Source organism: Alosa sapidissima, chromosome 2 (genome assembly GCF_018492685.1).
Source record: "Alosa sapidissima isolate fAloSap1 chromosome 2, fAloSap1.pri, whole genome shotgun sequence".
NCBI lineage: Eukaryota > Metazoa > Chordata > Actinopteri > Clupeiformes > Clupeidae > Alosa > Alosa sapidissima.
The window spans coordinates 12455682-12478368 of record NC_055958.1 but is presented as its reverse complement, the minus strand read 5'-3'; the positions used below and the strand labels follow the sequence as shown (position 1 = coordinate 12478368).

Sequence of the window (22687 nt, the reverse complement as noted above, 5' to 3'; positions counted from 1 at the left end):
GCTTCTGTGGCCACGGACAAATTGTAATATCTTTTATGTCCGTTCATAATACATGTGGTAAAAGTCTGACATGTTGCATTAATATTTAGTTCAGTGTAGAAGTAAGCCTACAGAGTCTCCACAGCAAACATGTATCAGATGTTCAGTGAAATTAGGCCCAAAATAACTCCTAGTATCATCTGATTTGTTCCTTTGTCTCTCCGTCAGTGTTTCAGAAATAGAACAGAGGCTGATGTCACTTTTGTATGAGCCAGATGAAGACTGTATGATTATGATCTCATTTCTGCTGTTGATTGACATCTGCGCTGACAGTAGGGGTGGGACAAAACATTGTGATGACGATGTATTGTGATCTTTCTGCTTGTGATGCATTATCGATACACTTACGCCAAACATCAAACACCCCCAAACCCTGATCACACTCTATATTCCCAACCTTCCTCTCTCTCTCTCTCTCCCTCTCTCCAGATCACGTTCACCAAGACGTTTGTGCAGCACTACGCTTTCATCATGAAGACGCTGATGAAGAGCCAGGAGTCGGACACCATGTCCAACCGCATCGTGCACATCAGCGTGCAGCTCTTCAGCAACGAGGAGCTGGCGCGCCATGTCACCGAGGAGTGCCAGCTGCTGGACATCATGGTCACCGTGCTGCTCTACATGATGGAGAGCTGCCTTATCAGGAGCGAGCTGCAAGGTAAGGGTCTTCATTCATTCATTCATTCATTCCATACACATGTCACTGTGCTGCTTTGCATAAGGGAAGCTGCCTTATATGGAGCAAGTTGTAGTTTGAGGGGATTCATTCATTCATTCATTCATTCATGCCATATACATGTCATTGGTCACCATGCTGCAGGTTTAGAGACTTAATTAATTCATGCACTCGTGCAATCAATGCTCTACAGTGATGGACCGCTGCCTTACACAGAGCGAGCTGCAGAGTGAGACATTAGGAGTGAAGGAGAGTGGGGGGTGGAGGGAAGGACCCTGTTCATCCATTTATTGATTGGGTCATTCATTCATTCATTCCAGAAAGGGTGGAGACAAGTCATTCATTCATTCATGCTCAGGTGTTCATGATGGAGAGCTCCTTTAACAAAGTGAGCTGCTGGTCGAGGGAACTTCAGTCAGTCAGTCAGTCAGTCATAGAGCAGGGTACTTAACATCCTGTTAAGTACTCTACTCTATGGCCTTATATGGAGTGTGAGATTAAGAGCTTTGGGATAAGGAACTCCTGTTCTTGTTTTCATTGATAAATGTGTCTACATTTATGAATACATATAGTGCATCCATGCGTGCTTGTGCTTGTGTTAACGTCTAAATACAAATGCCAGCATTCATTGATCTGTTCACGCCAACATGCATATTGCCACTTCATGGCACAGGTTAAAAATGTTAACACGGAGAGAGGAGACAAAAAAACCATGACATTTCACGCATAGATGCATGTCTATGTAGGTCAGTTTGCCATGGGCAGGCGCAACAGTCCAGCCTTATAGGGGCAGTCGTTCTCTCCTGTGAAAAATGCAGGGCCATTTAGGAGTGACTTCTCCAGAGAAAAGAAGCACATTAGCGCACTGCAGACACGTTTGCTGACAACATTGAATCAGGAAGGGAGGGGGGCAGTGGAGGACTGCCAGAGATGTCCTGGGCAATTTGATGTTCAGCGTATCAGTTTACACAAGCAGACTTCAGAACTAGAACTAGAACTCAGGAGTGGTGAGATGGCCAGGCTCTGATTGTTAGAGTGAGTGAGAAGAGTGTGCGCGTGAGTTTAATTTGAGATTTACTACGCTCTCTAGCCCTCCCTTGGGCCTCGCCATGGCATCGTGTTGGACGTATCGTTTCATTTCGGGCGCTGCGAGGTGGCCCAGGTCATGTTACGGCGGTTCACGCTTCTTGCTGGAGGCTGAGGTGCTGCATTGATTCGCTGGAGTCGCTGAAACCTTATGAACTGTCATGGCCAGCGGTAGCAGAGAGAGAGAGAGACTTAGCAAACAGCTGGGTGTTAGCCAGCTTCCCCTTAACGCCTAACAGTGTGTGTGTGTGTGCGCGTATGTGTGTGTGTGTGTGTGCGCGCGTGTGTGTGTGTGTGCGTGCCTGTGTGTGCACGCATTTCTGCAGCACTTGCTTGTATGTGTGTGTGCACATGCAGTTGAATGTTTGTATCTTGTGTGTGCGTGTGCGCGCACAGTTGAATGTTTGCATGTTTGAGTGCACATGTACTATGCATGTGTATGTGAGTGTGTGCGTGCATGTGCACAAATTATTTGTGTGTCTCTCTCTGTGCGTGTGTGTGTGTGTGCCATTGACAGGTGGAGTAACTTCTGTCTTTGTTATAGCATACCTCTCCTTATCCAGTAATAATGATTTTAAAAAGTCAGCAGTTGAGTCTTCTGGGTTTTTTAGTGATGATGGGCAAACATGGGGCCCATTCCTACGTCATGTGTCTTAAGAAACTACTGTGGTGTAGAGTCCGTATGTATTGGACTGCACCGTGGGGAGTAAGTGCTTGTCCTCACAGGACGCGATGCATGGGAACATTAGCGATAAAATCCGTTTCATTTCATTGCTTTCAATTGGAGTGTCCTGACTGCAAGTGACATGAGCAGCGTGATTCAACGTGACGTTTTGAGAGAACTTTTGTCGGACGCCCCATTTCTATTTTCTTTCTGTCGCTCGCGTCACTGCTATATGTTGTGTGCTGTTATAGCATTTCTGACTGACAACTTTATTAATAGTAGTGTCAAAAAACCCTTTGACCAGTAGATGATGCTACAGTCAGTCATCTGGTTTTTATTGATTTTCTTTTTATTATTATTATTATTATTATTATTATTATTATTATTATTATTATTATTATTATTATCTGAAGCTTATTCAGGTTAGGAAATGTTATCAAAAATGACAATTAAATAAATAAATTAAGTAATTTATTTCAAAGATTTCATGCTTAATCTTCTCTTTTCTTCATTTCTCTTTTCTTTTCATCTCTCTCTCTCTCTCTCTCGCGCTCTCTCTCTCTCTCTCTCTCTCAGATGAGGAGAATAGCCATCATGTGGTGGTGAACTGTGGCGAGGCTCTTCTGAAGAACAACACCTACTGGCCTTTAGTTAGTGACTTCATTAACATTCTCTCACACCAAAGTGTTGCCAAGCGCTTCCTGGAGGACCACTCCCTGCTTATGCTCTGGATGAGCTTTGTGTCCTTCTTTCAAGGTCAGTCAAGAACACACACACACACACACATACGCAAAGCTGGAGTGGCGCTTCGGGTGGATTCCCGGTGGGTTGTTAACGGTCTGGGCCGATCTGAGTATTGTGAGCTTAAATATGTTTTTTGACCGAGAAGAATGGGGGACAGTGGGACAGAGGAGGTGAGGGAGACGGAGAGGGAGTGAGAGACATAATTCCTTTTGTCCCTCCCTCTCCCTCACTCTGCCACTGCAGATCATGTCACTGTCTCCGACAACCTGTGTGTTGTGTTGCTTGCCCTGGATGGCCTCGATGGAGGGGAGTGAGGAACCGGTGATGCATTGGGCAGTTTTCACCACCCTCTGCAGTGCTTTCCGGTTGTAGGCAGAGCAGTTGCCATACCAAACTGTGACACAGTTGGTGAGGATGCTCAATGGTGCATCTGTAGAAGTTCACCAGGATCTGAGGAGACAGGAGGACCTTTAGTCTCTTCAGAAAGAAGAGACGCCGGTGAGCCTTTTTGATCAGGGTAGAGGTGTTGAGGGTCCAAGAGTTGACACCTCCACCTCAGTCCCGTTGATGAGAATGGGGTGTATGTGACCAGTGTACCATACTGGCCTTTTAAAACCACTTGCATACACACAGACACACAAACTGTACAGGAAAATGTTGTCAGAGACGCACAGCTTGCGCAAGGAATGAGAGAGGTCAGGGGTCCTGCAGGAGTGATCGTGCACAACAAGCCTGGCCATGCCACGCCACACCATATTGCACCACGCCACGCCATATCGCACCACACCACACCACGACACGGCATGCCATATCGCACCACACCACACCATGCCATATCGCACCACGCCATATCGCACCACACCATGCCACGCCATATCGCACCACACCACACCATGCCATTTCGCACCACGCCATATCGCACCACACCATGCCACGCCATATCGCACCACACCATGCCATGCCATACCGCACCACGCGATGCCATATCAACCCGACCCTTGAAATAGCCTAGAGGTGCAACCAAAGCCAAAGTGACCCATGGTATCCCCTTTCACTAACAAGACCCTCACACATAGTGTCCATTATGGTCTCATGTGATCTATTTGTATTTGGACGTCTAGTCATCTGGGGACTGATCAACTCCACCTACAGGTGGATCTCAAAAAATGTGAATATCGTGGAATAGTTAATTTATGCCTGCTAATTTATTTCAAAAAGTGAATCTTTCATATATTCTATTAGATATAAAGTGAAATATTTCAAAGCATTTTTTGGTTTTAATCTTGATGATTACGGCTTACAGTTTATGAAAACAAAAAATCAGTGTCTCAAAATATTACACTAAAGAGGTCATAATACAGAAATGTTGACCTTTTAAAATAAATGAACTAATCTGACTAATCTAAAATAGTTAATTTATACACTCAATACTTGGCCAGGCTACTTTTGCACAAATTACTGCATCAACGTGTCATGGTATGGAGGCAAACAGCCTGTGGCACTGCTGAGGTGTTATAGAAGCCCAGGTTGCTTTGATAGCAGTCTTAGGGTCGTCTGTATAGTTGGGTCTGGTGTCCCTCTTGACAATAAACCATAGATTCTCTGTGGGGTTTGAAAGTAATTGTGGTGAATAATAACTTAATATTAATCTTAGACTGGCAAACTTCAGGTAAACTCAGGAATCAGGTTTATTCTGTTACAAGCAGAGAGGGTACAAAAAAAATGGTCTATGGTCTATGTAGCCTAGGCCATGTGTTACGATAGGTTAGGGTCACATTGTAGGGCAAGCACTGACTTACAGGCGGGGTTTCAGTGATGTCACTACCTGTGGCTAATTGGTAAATTGAACACCTGTCGTAACCTTTTGGAGGAGAAACTGTTTTTGGCAGCAATTCGTTATGCAAGGCCCAGCGGGAGCTGTGGCCTGTTTGTCCCCGCACGTTGCCTCCATTTGTGGACTATATTTTGGTTTTGGAAAAAGCACCATCAAATTATAATAAAAACTTGAACGTGTACGAGAACCATCGCTTGGGCTGGCCATAGGGCTACAAGTATCGGAGTACCGGGCCGGGAGCGCGAGGATGCCACAGGTAGGTGACCGGTCTCTGATTCTCCTGCCAAGCTGACATGCACACACACACACCACAGTTAGGACCTACTTCCAAGTTTGTGCACCACACGTAGGGCTAGCGTGGAGGGTGGTTCTCAGGTCTTTCTGTGTTTGTTTCTATTGGTTGCGAGTTGCGGTAGGCTTTTTGGTTTAATTGAACATACCCTAGACAACGAAGAGCTTGAGCCAGGACCGCCTCTAAACACATGGCACAAGGCCATGGCCTGGATCACCCTCTCTCTCTTCTTCAGTTCCCTATCTAGTTCTAATCTTAGTCTGACAAACATTGCAGTTTAGTTACTTTTGTATGGGTTAAACAAAGGAAGAATTTATGTGCCAAAACAAGCCCACTTGGTTGGTTCTCCACTTGGCATCAGACACACCTACTCACACCTATCTGAAGAACATGAGGAGAGATATCTTATATCACTTATAGAATGTTCCAAACATTCTCACAATCAAATCATTACAATCCTTGTACTGAGACTATTACAATGATACCAAACATGAATATATTTACATTTCATGACACATGGATACAGTACAGCCAGGTAACATCCTTTGTCTTGTGGATCTCATAGCCCTTGGAACCAGTACATTAGCATTTCATTGGGGGAGGGGAGGGAGTCTTTGTTTTAAAGCCAAAAGGGCCACATGGCTAACTGAAACTAGTCTAGAAATTAAATTATTAATAATTTTAACCGTAAAATTATTGCCATCAGGTTCAGGTCAGATGAGTTGTCTGGCCAATTAAGCACAGTAATACCTTGGTTAGCAAACCAGTTACTAGTAGTTTTGGCACTGTGGGCAGGTGCCAAGTCCTGCTGTAAAAGGAAATCAGCATCTCCATGAAGCTTGTCAGCAGATGGAAGCATGAAGTGCTCTAAATCTCCTGGTAGAAGTTTGCATTGACTCTGGACTTGATAAAACACAGTGGACCAACACCAGCAGATGAAATGGGACCCCAAATCATAACGGACTGTGGAAACTTCAAACTGGACTTTAAGCAACTTGGACTCTGTGCCTCTCCACTCTTCCTCCAGATTCTTGGGACCTTGATTGGATCCTGATTAGGCTTGGATATCGAATATCGAGTATTGGTTGGAACCGGGACTATATTTGCGATTTTCCCGGAATCGTTCAAAAGTTCAAATTTCGATTCCTAGTTTCGATTCCCAGTCCGCCGACCGGAAGAAGAAACGGCTGAACACCAACGAAGATGCGCATAGTTCATAGAATTAAAATTCATGGAGAAGGTCAGACTATTTCATTCAGAAAGCAGGGTTCCCGCGGATCCTTAAATAGTCTTAAATACAACTAAATTTTCGAAAGAGAGGTATTAAATGTGTGTATGGGACCGCCAGCGAGTGCAAGAGAGCGAGTGATGTCTCAATCCAGTTTTGTGTATTTAAAACGCAATTGTATAAGTGACTAGGCTATTAGGCTACGGGAGAAAGTGTAGTGGTTGCAGAGTGAAGATGTTTTTCACGGGTGTGGTTAAAGGTGTGAAAACGGTAATAATACAGTAGGCCTATGTACAAAATAATATGCCTGACGTTTTCGTGGTGTAGCTGAGGTCAGAGAGATATGCGTCATTCCACGTCAGTTCAACCAGGGCCCACGCACTTACGTCTCAAAAAATTCTGAAAAAATTACCAGGTGTACCTATGTTACCCAGGAGACACACTGCAAAATTACTCTTATGTAAGATCAATACTTTCCAATATACAGCCAGGTGTCGATTTTGTTCGGCCTCTTTTTTTGTCAAAGTTCACAAGCCCACAGCGCAAGAACTAAACCATGTAGGAGGCTCAAATTTTGCATGCTGGTACATAAATAGGAATAGTATGTAGCAAAATCGTCACGTTTGGTCTAGATAATCCTGCATGGTCATAGCTGTCCCTCAAAGTTGATACAAATTTTATTGGAGTTTTTGGCTGGGCTCTGTTTAAGCCTTCAGAAGACATATTTGTACTCAACATAGGCTCTTGATTTATTTTCCTTACTGAGATAAGTAGAAACACTCTCACAAAAAGCAATTAACAGAAAACAAATCCCTTCAGGGTCTGAACAGCAGACCTCACAAGTCTGAAAAATAATTTTGGTTATCATTTTCAGAGCACCCAAACACCTTGTGGGAATATACAAAGATTTTTTAAATATGTTTTTTTTTATTCTCCATGATTCCTTCTTTTTGAAAACACCAATTTGACTTGTCTTATGCAAATCTTTCTTTTTTTATTTTCCACCCTGAACATGGGCAAAATGCCCCATTGACATTAATATGATATGATGATAATTTTTTGAGACCTAAGTGCGTGGGCCCTGGTTGAATTGACGTGGAATGACCCATATATAAGTAGCCTACGTTGAATGACAAAGCCTACGGTAGAATGAGCGGGAGAAAGAGCGATAGGTTGGCCATACGTTCGAATTTAGGCCGGACATATGGATTTTAAAAGCCCTGTCCGGCGTTCGGTGCAGCCTCAAGCCAGACGCTCATTTGTTCTCCTTTTTGGAGTTGCGCTTGGCATCTAAAATCGTTGATCGGACGCAGCATCGTTTCACAAACTATGGACGCGAAGACTGCTGGTCAAATTATGTGCAGTGCTTCGCAATCAGGAGGAAATACTTCATATGTTAACTTGATCTGTTTGCATCTTTCCAAGTCTGTCTATCTATCTAAGTTATAATAGCCTACTTGTAATATCTGCCAGCAGCTTGCTTGCCAGCCTTTCCCAGTAGGCTAGGCCTACTTCGCAAAAGTTGTGAACTATAACCGCATATTTTTTGAATGTCGGCGACTGGCTACATAAAAAAAAACGTGCGTTCATAATACGTGCGTGCTTGAGATGAAACCAGCAGTTTTCAGCAGGATCATGCGAGGAGGACCTGTCTCTTAATTCATTTAAAACAAGTCAATGGTTTTACAATGTTTCAGTCAAGCTTTGGTTGGTTTAGATACAACTGGTATGCAAAATGTAAAGTAGTGGATTAACTTTAATTTGCTGTGATGCATATTGGACAATAGATGCACATAGTAAATTATATAAAGTAGGCTTATTAAAATATGTAAATAACTTAGTCTAACTTTGAAAAAAATATTGAAGGGAATCCAGTCCAGTGCACATGTCTTTGGCAAGTAGCCTAGGCTACTACAGACACAGGTGAAGAACAGTCAGCCTCAGAAGTAAGCAAAACCAAATATGTACAGCCAGCTTCAAAAGTAAGCAGCCTAGACCCTAAAATTGGCCATTTATAGCTTTGAAGGTAATTCACACACAATTATTTTTCTTTCGCCAAAATATATTTGGTAACTTCTGTAGACATCCAAAATGGGGTGGGGGTTAAAATTAGTAGGAAAAAAAGGATTGCATAAACAGTCATATATATCTTTTTGCCGTGGTATAGTCTTAAGTTTCATTTAGATGTCTTGAAAAGGTCTTACCCTGAGAAAGACCATTGATTAGCTAGCTCATTTAAAATATCCTAAACTTTTTTTGACCCTGCCTCTTAAAAAAATCGGAATCGAGAATCGTTAGAAACCGGGATCGAAATAATAAATCGGAATTGGAATCGGAATCGTTCAAATTCAAACGATACCCAACCCTAATCCTGATATCCTAATGAAATGCAGAATTTGTTTTTATATGAAAAGAGGAGTTTGGACCACTGAGCAACGGTCCAGTCCTGTCTCCTTAGTCCAGTAAGACGCCTTAATCTTGTCTCTGATTCAGGAGTGGCTAGAACTAGGAGCCTGCCACTTGTAGCCCATTTCCTGGACACCTCTGTGCGTGGTGGCTCTTGATGCAGACTCCAGCCTTAGTCCACTCCTTGTGAAGTTCCCTCAAGTTTTTGAATCGGCTTTGCTTGACAATTCTCTCAAAGCTGCAGTCATCCTTGTTGCACACCTTTTCCTACTACACTTTTCCTTCCAGTCAACTTTCCATGAATCTGCTTTGATACAGCACTCTGTGAACACCCTGCCCTTTCAACAATGACCTTCTGTGGCTTACCCTCCTTGTGGAAGATGTCTTCTGGACAACTATCAAGTCAGCAGTCTGTCCCACGATTGTGGTTGTGTTTACTGAACCAAACTAAGGGATTAAAGGCTCAGAAAACCAACATTTCTGTATTATAACATCTTTATACTAATATTTTGAGAAAACTGATTTTTGATTTTCATGAGGTTTTAGCCATAATCATTGACACTAAAACAAAAAATGGCTTGAAATATTTCACACTGTATGTAATGAATCTGGAATATATGAAAGATTCACTTTTTGAAATAAATTAGGGGGAAACTTTTTTTGAGACCCACCTTTATATTTCAATTCCAGGGAAATGTCCCCTCTAAAAGTATTTGATATATAGATGCTATTTACGTGGGGCCATATTCATGAAGCATTTTATCTTACCGCTAGGAGTAATCGCACTAAAAGTCGCACTAAAAGTTCTTAGCTAGGAGTTTTCTCTTAAAACCTATCCACAAAGCCACTCAGACCTATTCTTAGTAAGAAAAAGTGACTCCTAAAATAAGAGAAAAGCTCTGTTGCTATTGTTGATGTCATTACTCATGCACAAGCTTGATTGAAGTGACCACGTTGATTGGATGATGAATATAACGCGGGAATGATGCCCAAAACTTCCCCTACAATGATGAGTGACAGGTGACAGGGCTTTGCTGGTGAGAATGTGTGCGCTACACAAGTAGCCTACTGTAAAGGACATAAAATGATGAAGCCTAAATGAATAAAGACTAAGACAAATGACTAAAGACTAATGAAATACACTACGGACTGATGCAGTATCTCTGCAAATTTTTTTAAATTGAATCTGTGTGAAGACACATTTGCAAAGAGGAGAAGCAATTTCATTTTATTTACAATGGAATATTACATTTAGTTTACATGTTGATAATGAATGGTTTTGGTTGTTGTCGGTGGCGTTATTACATCCCTTAGTTACAATGCACAATTATTCCCTTGCTCTTGTAGCTGCATAGACATTTCAAAACATCGCGATGTGAAATGCTACAAACAGGATTGCTTGTGAATAGGTATTAGTGAGTTAGGAGTCATCTCGACTTCTTTTAAGCTGTCCCAGACTTATCTGCTATTTGTAGGGGTAACATGCTTTATGAATTAATCTTCAAAAAAAAAATTAAAAAAAATTAGGAGTCCTAAAGTTACGAGTGACATGCCCATTATTTTTTGGAGTTTCCCCTAAATTCACCAGTTAGGAGCTACTTTTAGCCTTAAGATTCTTTGTGAATACGGCCCCTGGTTTCAATCAGCTATAAGCAGAGGTGTAAAAGTCCGGCTTCAGAAAGTAAATGTTCTACCAAGTATTGGTTCTACTTGTGCATTCCACTACTTAGCTCATCTACCTGGCTGAGGAATTGGGCCAATTAGAATCAGCTGCTTTAGTGAATGGTTGGAGCAAATATGTGGTAGGACTTTTACTTTCTGAAAACTTTTACACCTCTGGCCCTAAGAAAGTTCACAACCTGCTTGGACCTCATTGAGTGCTGCTTGTGACCACATTTATTAAACTTATTATGAATTTATTATTTAATATATTCTTGCCTGTAACTAATAATCCTGCCTATTTGAATTTTAAAGTGTTTTTGCTATAAGATGCTCAAGATTAAACCCTTTTATTTTGTTTATTCTCTGGCTCTGTGGTGCTCATATATTGCATCACTATGTGCCACATTTAGTCATTATTCATCTTTAAAAGTTGCTGTCTATCACTGCTGTGTGTCAGACCACGGACATGGGCCCGACATAAACACTGGACAAAACTCATTGATTGCATGCTTGTGGTTTTATTGAAGACTTCATCTACAGTGAAGAATAGAGAAAAGATGAACATATGGGGATCAGATCATGCTGCCACGGCAGTCCCACCAGGGAACTTTCTCTTGACCTTTACACCATCACGAAAAAGCTTGGCAGCAGCTTTACCAGGCTGTGTGAAAATATAATCAAAAGTCATGTTAGACAGGGATGCATTAATCTCACCTTCTCCTGCTGTTTGTGTTGGTGGCATGTCACACTGAGTAAATATAGGCACCTTACATTCCCACTTCATCCATCCATCCATTCATTCATTCATCCATCCAATAATCATCTAAGGCTCAAGATTAATATGTTTTCTTCTGAAATCACACCATGGCTTTGTAACCCAGTGTTTTGTATAAATCGTGAGCTCGTGGGAAAGTCTTTTGTCTCTAAATAGGTGCAGAGGTGGTACTGTGCATCTGCCAGCATGTGTCTTACATTGTTTGAGTGCTTACCATTTTGTTTACAGTTTAAAGTAAACAATTGATATGGGTTTACACTAAAACATTAAAATTTAAAAGTTCAAAGAAAACATGACTGCTGTCAAATTGAATGCACTTACGGCTTTAGGGTCAACATGCCACCAATCTCGCTTTATAGTATATACCACAATTCGTGATCCATGCATACCACAATTTTTTTATTTTTCCTCATTGACAAGCAGACACTAATGTTGATCTCCCTCTTGTTACCTGGAGCTAGGAGAGCTGTCATGCTGAACTGACAGATAGGAGCTCTGTAGTGTTACTCTGGCTCTGCTCTCTGACTCAACTGCATTGTTTCTCTGTCTTTCCCCCTCTCCCTTTCTGTCTGTGTGTGTGTGTGTGTGTCTGTGTGTGTGTGTCTGTGTGTCTGTGTCTGTGTGTGTGTGTGTGTGTGTGTGTGTGTGTGTGTGTGTGTCTGTGTTCTGCGTCCTGCAGGTATGAACCTGAACAAGCGGGAGCTGAACGAGCACGTGGAGTTTGAGTCGCAGACGTACTATGCAGCGTTCGCGGCTGAGCTCGAGGCCTGTGCCCAGCCCATGTGGGGTCTGCTCACACACTGCAAAGTCAAAGTGAGACCCGTCGCCTCTCCAACTCTCTTCAAATATTATCCCAGCATGCACCTCTTCTCATAGCTCCTCAAATCATATCCCAGCATGCACCTCTTCTCCCACTGCCACTCACCCTCTCATAGCTCCTCAAATATTATCCCAGCATGCACCTCTTCTCTTAGCTCCTCTAATAATATCCCAGCATGCACCTCTTTTACCGCTGCCACTCACCCTCTCATGGCTCTTCAAATATTACCCCAGCATGCACCTCTTCTCATAGCTCCTCAAATCATATCCCAGCATGCTGCCTATGTGTGTGCTGTGCACTTACCTAAGCTTTTTCCATGGACCAACAGGAGACGCAGGAGTACACAAAGACAGTGGTGCGCTTCTGCCTGGAAGCGCTTCAAGTGTGGTTCGATAACATCGGCTTTGTGGACGAGGTAATGGGAAACACTAATTAAATAATTACAATGAAAAGAAAACATACTATAAGTGTATTCTTTAGAGAATGGTTGACAAGAACTCATGTCGAGTGATGGTAGGTGGTCTCTCCTGCTTTGAGGGGGACACTTAGACCCTCCTCACGGGGGGAGTTTTCTCACTCTAGAAGTTAGATGACGCCTGATTGGTGCATATCCTCTCCCTCTTTCAGCCAGCGCCCAATCAGGTGACATTTCACTTACCTCTGCACCGATACTACGCCATGTTCCTCAGCAAGGTACGTGAGGCTCCTGAGCTGGTGCTGTACTGCCCATCATTATGTTTAAAGCACTCTGTTTGTCCTGCTTAGTTTGTCATAGCGACTAGACGTGTGGAAATACAATGAGATGCATAAACTGTCCTTTTTTGTTTTTTTTTACTGTCACTAAACATCCTCTCTCAAACAATCACTCTGTCTCTGTGAAGTAGTGTTAAAGATTAGATTATGTGAGCGTCTGTTGGACTGAAATGTTCACACCCCTGTGTGGATGTGAGGGGTTGTAGCGTTGTGCTGACGCTGACGTGACTCTTCCGCGTGTGTCTGCCCAGGCGGTGAAGTGCCAAGGCCTAGATCTGGACAGCCTGCTTCCTGACCAGGAGATGCTAATGAAGATCATGGTCCACCCTCTTCAGATCCAGGTAGGGAAGGACAACACTCACTGAACCAATATTTTACCATCTCTTCATAATTTTCATTTTTTGGTGTGATGTGTATAGTGTATATAGCACTTTCTGCAGTATAGTACATTATAGTGTATTATAGTATATTAAAGTGTGTTATAGTATATTATAGTATATCATAGTGTATTATAGTATAGGATAGCATAGTATACAATATGATTAAAAAACATGTAACGGCGGGCAGATTCTCTGTGTGTTTTCATACTGTATGTAGTATGGTTTGTATGCACAGTTTAACCCATTCGTGCTGGATGCTGCACGACGCAACATTCTATCTCCCGCCTGTTGCTGCATAGCGCAGCATTGACTCTCCCGCTGGATGCTGCGTAGCGCAGCATGCTTTTTATTTCATGTTTCTAGGTGTGCAGAGGCTTAGATAGTAAGGTTTTAGTAGACGTTGACAATTCTTAGCATTTTTTCAGAAAACCCTCAGGAAATAAGGTTATTTAGTCTAGAATGCCATAGGATTCTATAGGCGTTTTTAGCAGGCATTTCAGGAGTAAATGGGTTAAACTGCAACAAAATTTTTATGTAGTGGGGTGTGGCTGCCTTAAAACAGACCTGATCTGAGTGCGTGTGTGTGTGCGCAGGTGAGCCTGTCTGAGATCCATAGCAACATGTGGGTGAGGAACGGCCTCCAGATCAAAGGTCAAGCCATGACCTATGTCCAGTCCCACTTCTGCAACTCCATGATCGACCCCGACATCTACCTGCTCCAGGTAAATTGAGATTATAGCCTGGAGGCTGTTAGCCAGTGTGTGCTCACTGTGCTCTTGCACTCTCCCATTGTTCTGTTATCACTATTGACTGACCAACTGACCGATGTTTAACAGTCACACTTATTCAAAGCGACACAGACTCTCAACGGCGAACCTGGGTTGACCCCTTTTCAGTTGCTGATGTTCCAACTGCTCTTCCATCCACGGCGTTTGCACTGGCCATCACACAGTGACCACTCCATAGGCAATACAACACTGTCAGCTCCCCTGTCACTAGGACTGCTACTGCTCTGCTGTAAACAATGTACAATTTAGATGCTCGTTGTTGCCCCACTTTTAATATTTAATATTCTAACTTATTATTAATATTTCAATTCTGCTTTTGAGTATCACTCTGTTACTCTGACTATTACTGCTCTACCCACTGCTAGTGTTCATGCTATTTTATTAATTTTTAGAGACGGTGCTAGAAAGTTATATGTCAGCCACACTTCTTTCTTTACTTGCCTTGGACTTTATAACACACAGTTATGACAGCTGTTGCACTGGTCTGGCCTCTACTGCCCGCACTGCTGGTCATTACTGGGCAGGCCATAGTTAATAACCACTGCTGACACACACGGCTGGCACTGCTGGTCATTACTGGGGAGGCCATAGTTAATAACCACTGCTGACACACACGGCTGGCACTGCTGGTCATTACTGGGCAGGCCATAGTTAATAACCACTGCAGACACACGGCTGCTAGTTCCTGTATCAGTGGCAGAGTCCATACTGCTGCCAGCTGCACCGTCCTTACGAAACGGCCACAGATTATCACGGCCATGGGAGAATGAAGACTTCAAAGGGTGGGATGTAAGCTAATTCCTGATTTAACCAGGGTGTTGATATGTGTGGGGGATGGGGCCTGGGCAGTGCAGTCCTTCAGCTACTGAAGCCAGCTGTTCACATCAGTCCTGTGTGATGGAAAACGGCACCCTTGTGATTCATTGTTAGAACAAGGGCAGCGAAAGTCAGGTGTGCATAGGTGACAACAAGGGTGCCAGAGGGAACGCACGCACACGCACGCACGCACACTCACACACACGCACACACACACACCATATTCCACATGTAGAACTTGTTGTGAGAGACATTGTCAATAAATCCACCCAGTAAATAAAGGTAGATTGACTGGAAAGCACACGTGAGCTGAAGTATGAACAGAACAGCACATATCCTAGGTCACACTAAAGCAATTTGATTGATTTCACAAAGGAAATTCGCCTTTATTTCATTGTTCATAGTGTTGTTGCTGTTAGAGTACTGCGAGGTGTGTTTGATTATTCATTCATTCATTCTTTCTTTCTTTCTTTCTTTTTGTCTTTCTTTCTTTCTTTCTTTCTTTCTTTCTTTCTTTATTACTTAGGTGTGTGCATCTCGACTGGATCCTGATTACTTCATTTCCTCAGTTTTTGAGAGGTATGTCAAGTAAAAAGATGAAGATCTTTCAGATTTTTCAGTGCAAGTAGACATTAATATCTGACCCTCCCCCATCCCCATTACTGATCTGTATCCCTGCGTGTGTGTGCGTGCGCCTGTGTGTGTGTGTGTGTGTGTGTGCGTGTGTGCGTGCTTGTGTGTGTGTTTTAGATTTAAGGTGGTGGACTTGCTGACCATGGCCTCCCAGCATCAGAACTCGGCGCTGGACTCTGAGCAGGAGCGGCCCATGCTGGAGGGAGCGCTCACCTTCCTGGTCATCCTCTGCAGCTTGCGCATACACCTCGGTAGGACGCATGCGCACACACAAACATATACACACACACACACACATACAAACATACGCACACACACATATACATATACACATACACACACGCACGCACGCACACACACACACACACAAATGCACACACCTAAGCATACACCCAGGTAGGACAGGACTGCACACACACACCTAGGCATACTCACTTGCAGATGCACACTTCTGCACAAGCCTGCAGATACACCAAGTTGGCCCATCCTTGCACAAGCACTTAGGTAGAACACATGTTTTAGATCGTATAGGTTTACACACCTGAGCAGACACCGTTGTGGGACAGACAGGTACACACACCTGCACAGACACTTTGGAGAAGAGTAGACCTCCTGCACACACAGTGTATAGGACCTGCACTAGTATAAGGCAGACCCCCACACTGGGAACAAATGAGCCTCATACTTTGAATAAATCCTTCTCTATATGTCACCCTTTCTTTCTCTCTCTTTCTTTCTCTCTTTCTCTCTCTCCTGCTTCCTCTTTTCCTCTGTGCCCCTCTCGTCCTGTCAGGCATGGCGGACGATGAGATCTTGCGGGCGGAGATGGTGTCCCAGCTGTGTATGAATGACCGCACCCACAGCTCCCTGCTGGACCTCGTATCCTTCTGTGCTCAACTGAACTCAGCGTCACCGTGCCCTCCGGAGCCAGGGTGTTAGTTTAGACCTCTCTCAGTGAACAGCTGTGGTGTGTGTTGGGGGGGGGTGGGGAGTGGTTGTACTCATCATCAAAAGAGCATCATCTTTTAGAGGGCAGCACTTCTCGAAAACGTCTCCCTTTTTGCCAAAATCAGGGAGTTTGTGTTTGTTTCTGTGTCTATGAAGTGTGTGTGTGTGTGTGTGTGTGTGTGTGTGTGTGTGTGTGTGTGTGTGTGCAAGCGGCACACTCCTATATAGTTTATATGTGTGTTTATGTGTGGGCGTGTGTGTGGATACTCTGTCTATGTGTGTTTTCCTTGACCGTCTGCCACAGATCCCCGAGAACCCGAACCCAAAGAGTGGCATAGTCCCAGGCAGCTGCAGCTTTGAGGACATGCTGTCTGCAGTGGCCGACTTCAAGGCCCCGGTGTTTGAGCCTGGAGGCTCTATGCAGCAGGGCATGTACACGCCCAAAGGTGCGGACACCTCCACAACACTCGCTCAGTCTGCGTGCCACGAGGAGAGAGATAGAGACTATCAGACCTACTCTGTGTGTGCGTGTCTGCGTGTGTGTGTGTGTGTGTGTGTGTGTGTGTGTGCCAGACATGTGGACTCGAGTCTTGACTTGATAAAATTCGGCATGACTTGCGACTCGACTTGGACTTGAATACTATTCACTCAAGACTTGACTCGGACTTTGCCTCTTTGACTTGTGATGACTTGACATGTCTCGAATCAAAAAGTACATTTCCTGATCGTGGACCAGTCACCCCAGAGACGCTTTCCTGCGACTAAAAAAAAATAAAAAATAGCGGAGACAAGCGGCCAGAGCACAGTTCAGTAGCCTACTGCCACTACCCTCACACGCATTACGCACTGTGTGTAGGGCACCAAGAGACAGAGGAAGGACCAACATTTAGCCAATCACTAGTAGCTTTACTGCAAACTGATTTGCACTCTTGTTAGAGAACGTTTGTCAAAAAGCACCAACAGCATGTTACATAAAGATGATACTTTTCGAGTCCTCTCCATTAAGATCCAACTTAAACTTATGCTAGGCTACTGCATTTAATTGAGAACACATCTAAGCACGCACGAGAGGGAGAGAAAACGAGTAGGTTCCAGCTGGCTTGTCATTGTTGATGATGATTGATATCTTCTTTTAAATATAAGAAACATATAAAAAGAAATCGTGGAGGCAACAAGTACGAGATTAGAGGAGATTGTTAATTTATCCGGTTCTCACTAGTCTACTATACTGTTATAAACTATGAGATCCAGGTCACTATGACATAGCTGCACTCACTGTGATTTGGAAAATGGACAAGAATATTATGAAGAGTTGTCTTTGCCTTGTGTAATGGAACTGGTGAGTCTTGAAGTATTCAATAATTTATTTACATGAAGCACATGATATGCCGATTGAAACGCATTCCACTCAGCTACTGTAGCTAGGTGGCTACTGGCTACCAGGCTCATAATTCACTTTTAATTGCAAACAGAAAATGTCAAGCAAGCATCATGTCATACATGCTTCTCTTTCCAAAGGAATGAAAGCTGTTTGTGCCAACTTAATATCATGCTTATCATTGTTAATATTATGCTATACATGTGGCACAAACAATGTTTGAGTTTGTGGCCTAGCCATAGGCTATATTTGAACGGAGCTGGTAAAAAAAGATCATTATGAGAACGAGTGGACAGTGCACAATGGGCTTAAAGTGACAGTGCACCATTTACAAATTAGATAAACAGCATCAAATGTGTAGTATTTCTTAAGAAATTAATACTTTAAAACACAATTACTGTCATTATTATCTTTTAAATAATATAAAAGTGTTGACCTTGGCTTCCCTTATGAGTCACCACTGGCAGACAGCCTAATAAATTGTTTGCAGGCAAATCTGTGGCCTAGCGCAGTGAAATACCATCAGTCCAATTATTACTCATCCTTACAGTGGGCTCCGCAATTTGGAAAAACATTATATATATTTGCAGCTGTGCTGAGTGTCATGTAGCTATCCGTTTTGTACAGATTACTCAGGTATGCACGTGTATATTACACAGGTATGCACATGCATATGTCGTAAAAGATTACAAGACAGAAACATTGAACATATTTTAATCTGTATTTATAAAAAAAATACTGTGGATTAGATGGAAGTGCTAAAATTATGACCGATAGTCTAATAATGGCATTATTAAGTGAAGAGTACCTGATGACTTGTTCAGGACTTGAAAAAGATTGGGACTTGGACTTGGACTCGACTTGGCTTTGATGTGACTTGGACTTGGACTCGACTTGCCCTTCTCTGTATTTACTTGGGACTTGACTTGGACTTGACTGCTAAGACTTGGGACTTACTTGTGACTTGCCAAACAGTGACTTGGTCCCACCTCTGTGTGCGTGTGTGTGAAAGGGAGAGGGATAAAGACTCTCAGGCTTACAGTTTGTGTGCGTGTGTGTGGTTGAAAGAGAATAAGAGGTGTGTGTGTGTGTGTGTGTGTGTGTGTGTGTGTGTGTGTGTGTGTGTGTGTGTGAGAGTGTGTGAGTGAGAGAGAGAGAGAGAGAGAGAGAGAGAGAGAGAGAGAGAGAGAGAGAGAGAGAGAGAGAGAGAGAGAGAGAGAGAGAGAGAGAGAGAGAGAGAGAGAGAGAGAGAGAGAGAGAGAGAGAGAGAGAGATATATTTAGAAATGTGCTTGTCTAAAGGAGTGTGCGCACACTTAAGTTGTCTTGTTTTTGGCAACCTAGCAATCTCACAATACTAACCCTGCCCTGAACAGGATTTTGTGTTTTGCTTTAGTTTTGTTTTGGCTTTTATTTTTTTTTTTATTTTTTTTTTCTGGCTTTAAGGAGCTTGGAGATTGGTGCCTACTGCACCAATGGTTATATGCCAAGTATGCATACAGGCCTCCTTGAGTGTGTCAGTTTCCTGGTCTACTATTATAGAACATAAGATTCTGGATATATCAGCATGCTATATGCTAATAGATCAGAGCTATCTGAATGTGTCAGTTTGTAAGCATACTTGTACTAGTACACAAATTTCTGGAAATGTCAGTTAGTAAGCATACTTGTACTAGTACACTAGTTTCTGGAAATGTCAGTTTGTCAGCATACTTGTGCTAGTACACTAGTTTCTGGAAATGTCCGTTTGTAAGCATTTGTGCTAGTACCCTAGTTTCTGGAAATGTCAGTTTGTAAGCATACTTGTGCTAGTACACTAGTTTCTGGAAATGTCAGTTTGTAAGCATACGTGTACTAGTACACTAGTTTCTGCAAATGTCAGTTTGTTAGGGCTTGGGAAGGTGCTGTAGGGGTTCACTCCTCTACTACTCTTTGGCTGCGGCGTACAGTCTTCCTGTGTGGACGCATCAACCATTCACTCTGCTTCACAGTGCTGAGGGGATGATGCTGTTTCTGTCTGCAGCCACTTGGGGGCAGCCTTGCACCTCTTTTTTGAATGCCTCCTCATCTCTCATGCTTCTGTTAGTCTTTGTAGAGATGTGTTTTAACTCTGCCAATTTTGTAGATGTCTTGAAGTGTGTGTGTGTGTGTGGTGTGTGTCCATAACTATCAATGATTAGTGTGTGTGTGTGATTTATAAATTACAATGATTAGCGTGAGTGTGTCATCTGTAGTCAAAGTGTGGAAGAAGAACTCCATCATGGTTATCCTCAGAATTTTGTGTGTGTATGTGCTCTTAAACCTCACTTCTTGTGTGTGTGCGTGTCTTCTGCAGCCAAGGTGTGGGAGAAGGAGTTTGACCCCATCATGGTGATCCTCAGGACAGTCTACAGGAGAGACGTGCAGTCAGCCATGGACAGATATGCTGCATTGTGAGTGCACTGTGTGTGTGTGTGTGTGTGTGTGTGTGTGTGAAATAGAGAGAGAGAGAGAGAGAGAGTGTGTCTAGGCATTGTTTTGATGCAAAGGTATTCACTGAAATGGATATTTTGTGTGTGGCCCATTTAGTCAACCTATGACAAGCTCTTCCAGATGATTCAGAGAAATGACTCAAATTACTCTCAAATGATTTCTGTTTCATTGCGCCCTGTGGCGGCTTCATTAATGATCAAATGCTGGTATTACCTCCTGATCAAATGCTGGTATTACCTCCTGATCAAATGCTGGTATTACCTCCTGATCAAATGCTGGTATTACCTCCTAATCAAATGCTGGTATTACCTCCTGATCAAATGCTGGTATTACCTCCTGATCAAATGCTGGGATCCTCCTGAACCTCCTGTTCTCGCTGCGTGGGTTCTGCTGCACGGTAGCCTTATCTAGTGTGCACCGCAGATTCAAATGTAGTGTCCAATGTATTTCTCACTGTGGCTCCCAGCTGCAATGAGTTTTTTGACTTGAGAGTATGTTTGTTACCCACAGTAGTAATAATAATAATAAAATAACAAGACTGTGTGTGTGTCCATGTGTTCATGACAAAGGCTATCTAAGTGGAGTGCATGTCGGAGAGTGTGTGCGTGCGTGTGTGTGTGTGTGTGTGTGCGTGTGTGTGTGTGTGTGTGTGTGTGTGTGTCAGCGTGTGTGTCAGCACTGGGTCAGTGTTGACACTTGAGCTCATGGAGGAGACCAAGTGCTGAGGTCCCAGAGGGACAGACACACTCCTGATGGGCTATTAGTCCTCTGTCACCGCTGATCAATACATCACGCCTCACTCTCAACACTCCACCAGACAAGAGAGGAGGAGGGGTGTGTGCGTGTGCATGTGCGTGCGCGTGTGTTGCTGGTAGGTAAATGGCAGATAAGGATGGTAGAAGCAAAAATAAATGCAAAAATCAAAACAAACAGTAATGGTGACCATAATGTCACTGTGAATTTGTGTGTGTGCGCATACATCTACTCATGGGGGCATTGTGTGTGTGTGTGTGTGTGTGTGTGTGTGTGTGTGTGTGTGTGTCTCTAGGCAGGGGGGGGGGGGGTGTGTGTGTGTGTGTGTGTAAGTCCCTTGGGCACTCCTCGGATGATGGATTGCCTGTCAGCAGGCACACAGAATAGACCCGTCGTTGTGGTCCTTTAGCCATGAGCAGAGAAGCACGGAGGTGCTTACCCCTTTCCCTCCTCACTCGGGCCCCACGCCACATCAGCACGGCTGCCTGTGCTACCCGGGGGCTCCAGACGGTGGCGCTGCTGAGCCTTTGCTGTTGCCATCTCCCTCAGCTCGGCTGCTTGCTGTGCTGCTGGTGCACTCTAGATGGCAGCAGAGACTTAGAACTGAGCTGGACGTCTGGGCACTTCTTGTGCCAATTATAAACATGAATGAACAACAGAATGCCCAATGCACAATGCACACAAATATTATAATACATGATAGGATTACATGGGCATTATCACAGTGATTGGCTTGAGTGTGTGTGTGTGTGTGATCGGCTTGTGTGTGTTTTTGTGTGTGTGTGTGATCGGCTTGTGTGTGTTTTTGTGTGTGTGTGTGTGTGTGTGTGTGTGTGTGTGTGTGTATATGTGTGTCTGTTGAGGGTCAGATTTATGACTATCTGTTGTTTTGCTTTTGGTTTAAGCTACTGTACTTGTGTGTGTGTGTGTGTGTGTGTTTGTGTGTGTTACATTTACATTTAAAGCATAAATATTCAATATTGTCATAAGTCAATTCTATTACAAGGGGCCACATTGTCCACGGAGCAACTTGGGGTTAAGTGTCTTGCTCAAGGGCTAAATTGCGGAAGCCGGTAATTCAACCCACAGCTTTTTCAGGCTACTGGACTCTAGCCCAGCTCCTTAACCACTATGCTACCACTGCCACATGTTGAGAGTCTGTGTTTTATCAGTGCATATGTGTGTGTTTGTGCACATACAGTATTTATGCGTGCGTGTGTGCACATATGTGTGTGATTGTCCTCAAACGAATGTCTCTGCCCTATGCTGACCATTTCTGTGCTTTCCCTTCGTCCACCAGTTTGAAGCAATCGGCATCAATCTCAGGCAATCCGTGGCCACCTTACAAAGAGAGGACCCCTCTGCACTCGTGCTACAGGGGCTTGGTGCGCCTGCTCCACTGCAAAACCCTCCACATCGTCATCTTCACACTCCTCTATAAGGTGGGGCACCTGCACTCTACCTACTCACCACACTTATGAAACTATACACTGATCTCAAAACAACACTGGATAAATGTGTGTGTGTGTGTGTGTGTGTGT

At 43.6% G+C, this 22687-nt stretch overlaps 1 protein-coding gene across 4 annotated transcripts in view; it reads left to right on the top strand.

Annotated features, from left to right (window-relative positions):
- ubr3 (ubiquitin protein ligase E3 component n-recognin 3) overlaps positions 1-22687 on the top strand; it is a 75821-nt gene that overhangs the window by 8408 nt on the left and 44726 nt on the right. For all 4 annotated transcript variants that reach the window (XM_042077226.1, XM_042077217.1, XM_042077207.1 and 1 more), the window contains exons 8-20: positions 469-697; positions 3042-3221; positions 12086-12219; positions 12555-12641; positions 12854-12919; positions 13231-13320; positions 13953-14081; positions 15490-15542; positions 15714-15847; positions 16390-16475; positions 16849-16990; positions 20257-20353; positions 22447-22588. In XM_042077226.1, coding sequence (XP_041933160.1) covers positions 469-697; positions 3042-3221; positions 12086-12219; positions 12555-12641; positions 12854-12919; positions 13231-13320; positions 13953-14081; positions 15490-15542; positions 15714-15847; positions 16390-16475; positions 16849-16990; positions 20257-20353; positions 22447-22588 — 1569 coding nt within the window. The remainder of the gene's footprint in view (positions 1-468; positions 698-3041; positions 3222-12085; positions 12220-12554; positions 12642-12853; positions 12920-13230; positions 13321-13952; positions 14082-15489; positions 15543-15713; positions 15848-16389; positions 16476-16848; positions 16991-20256; positions 20354-22446; positions 22589-22687) is intronic.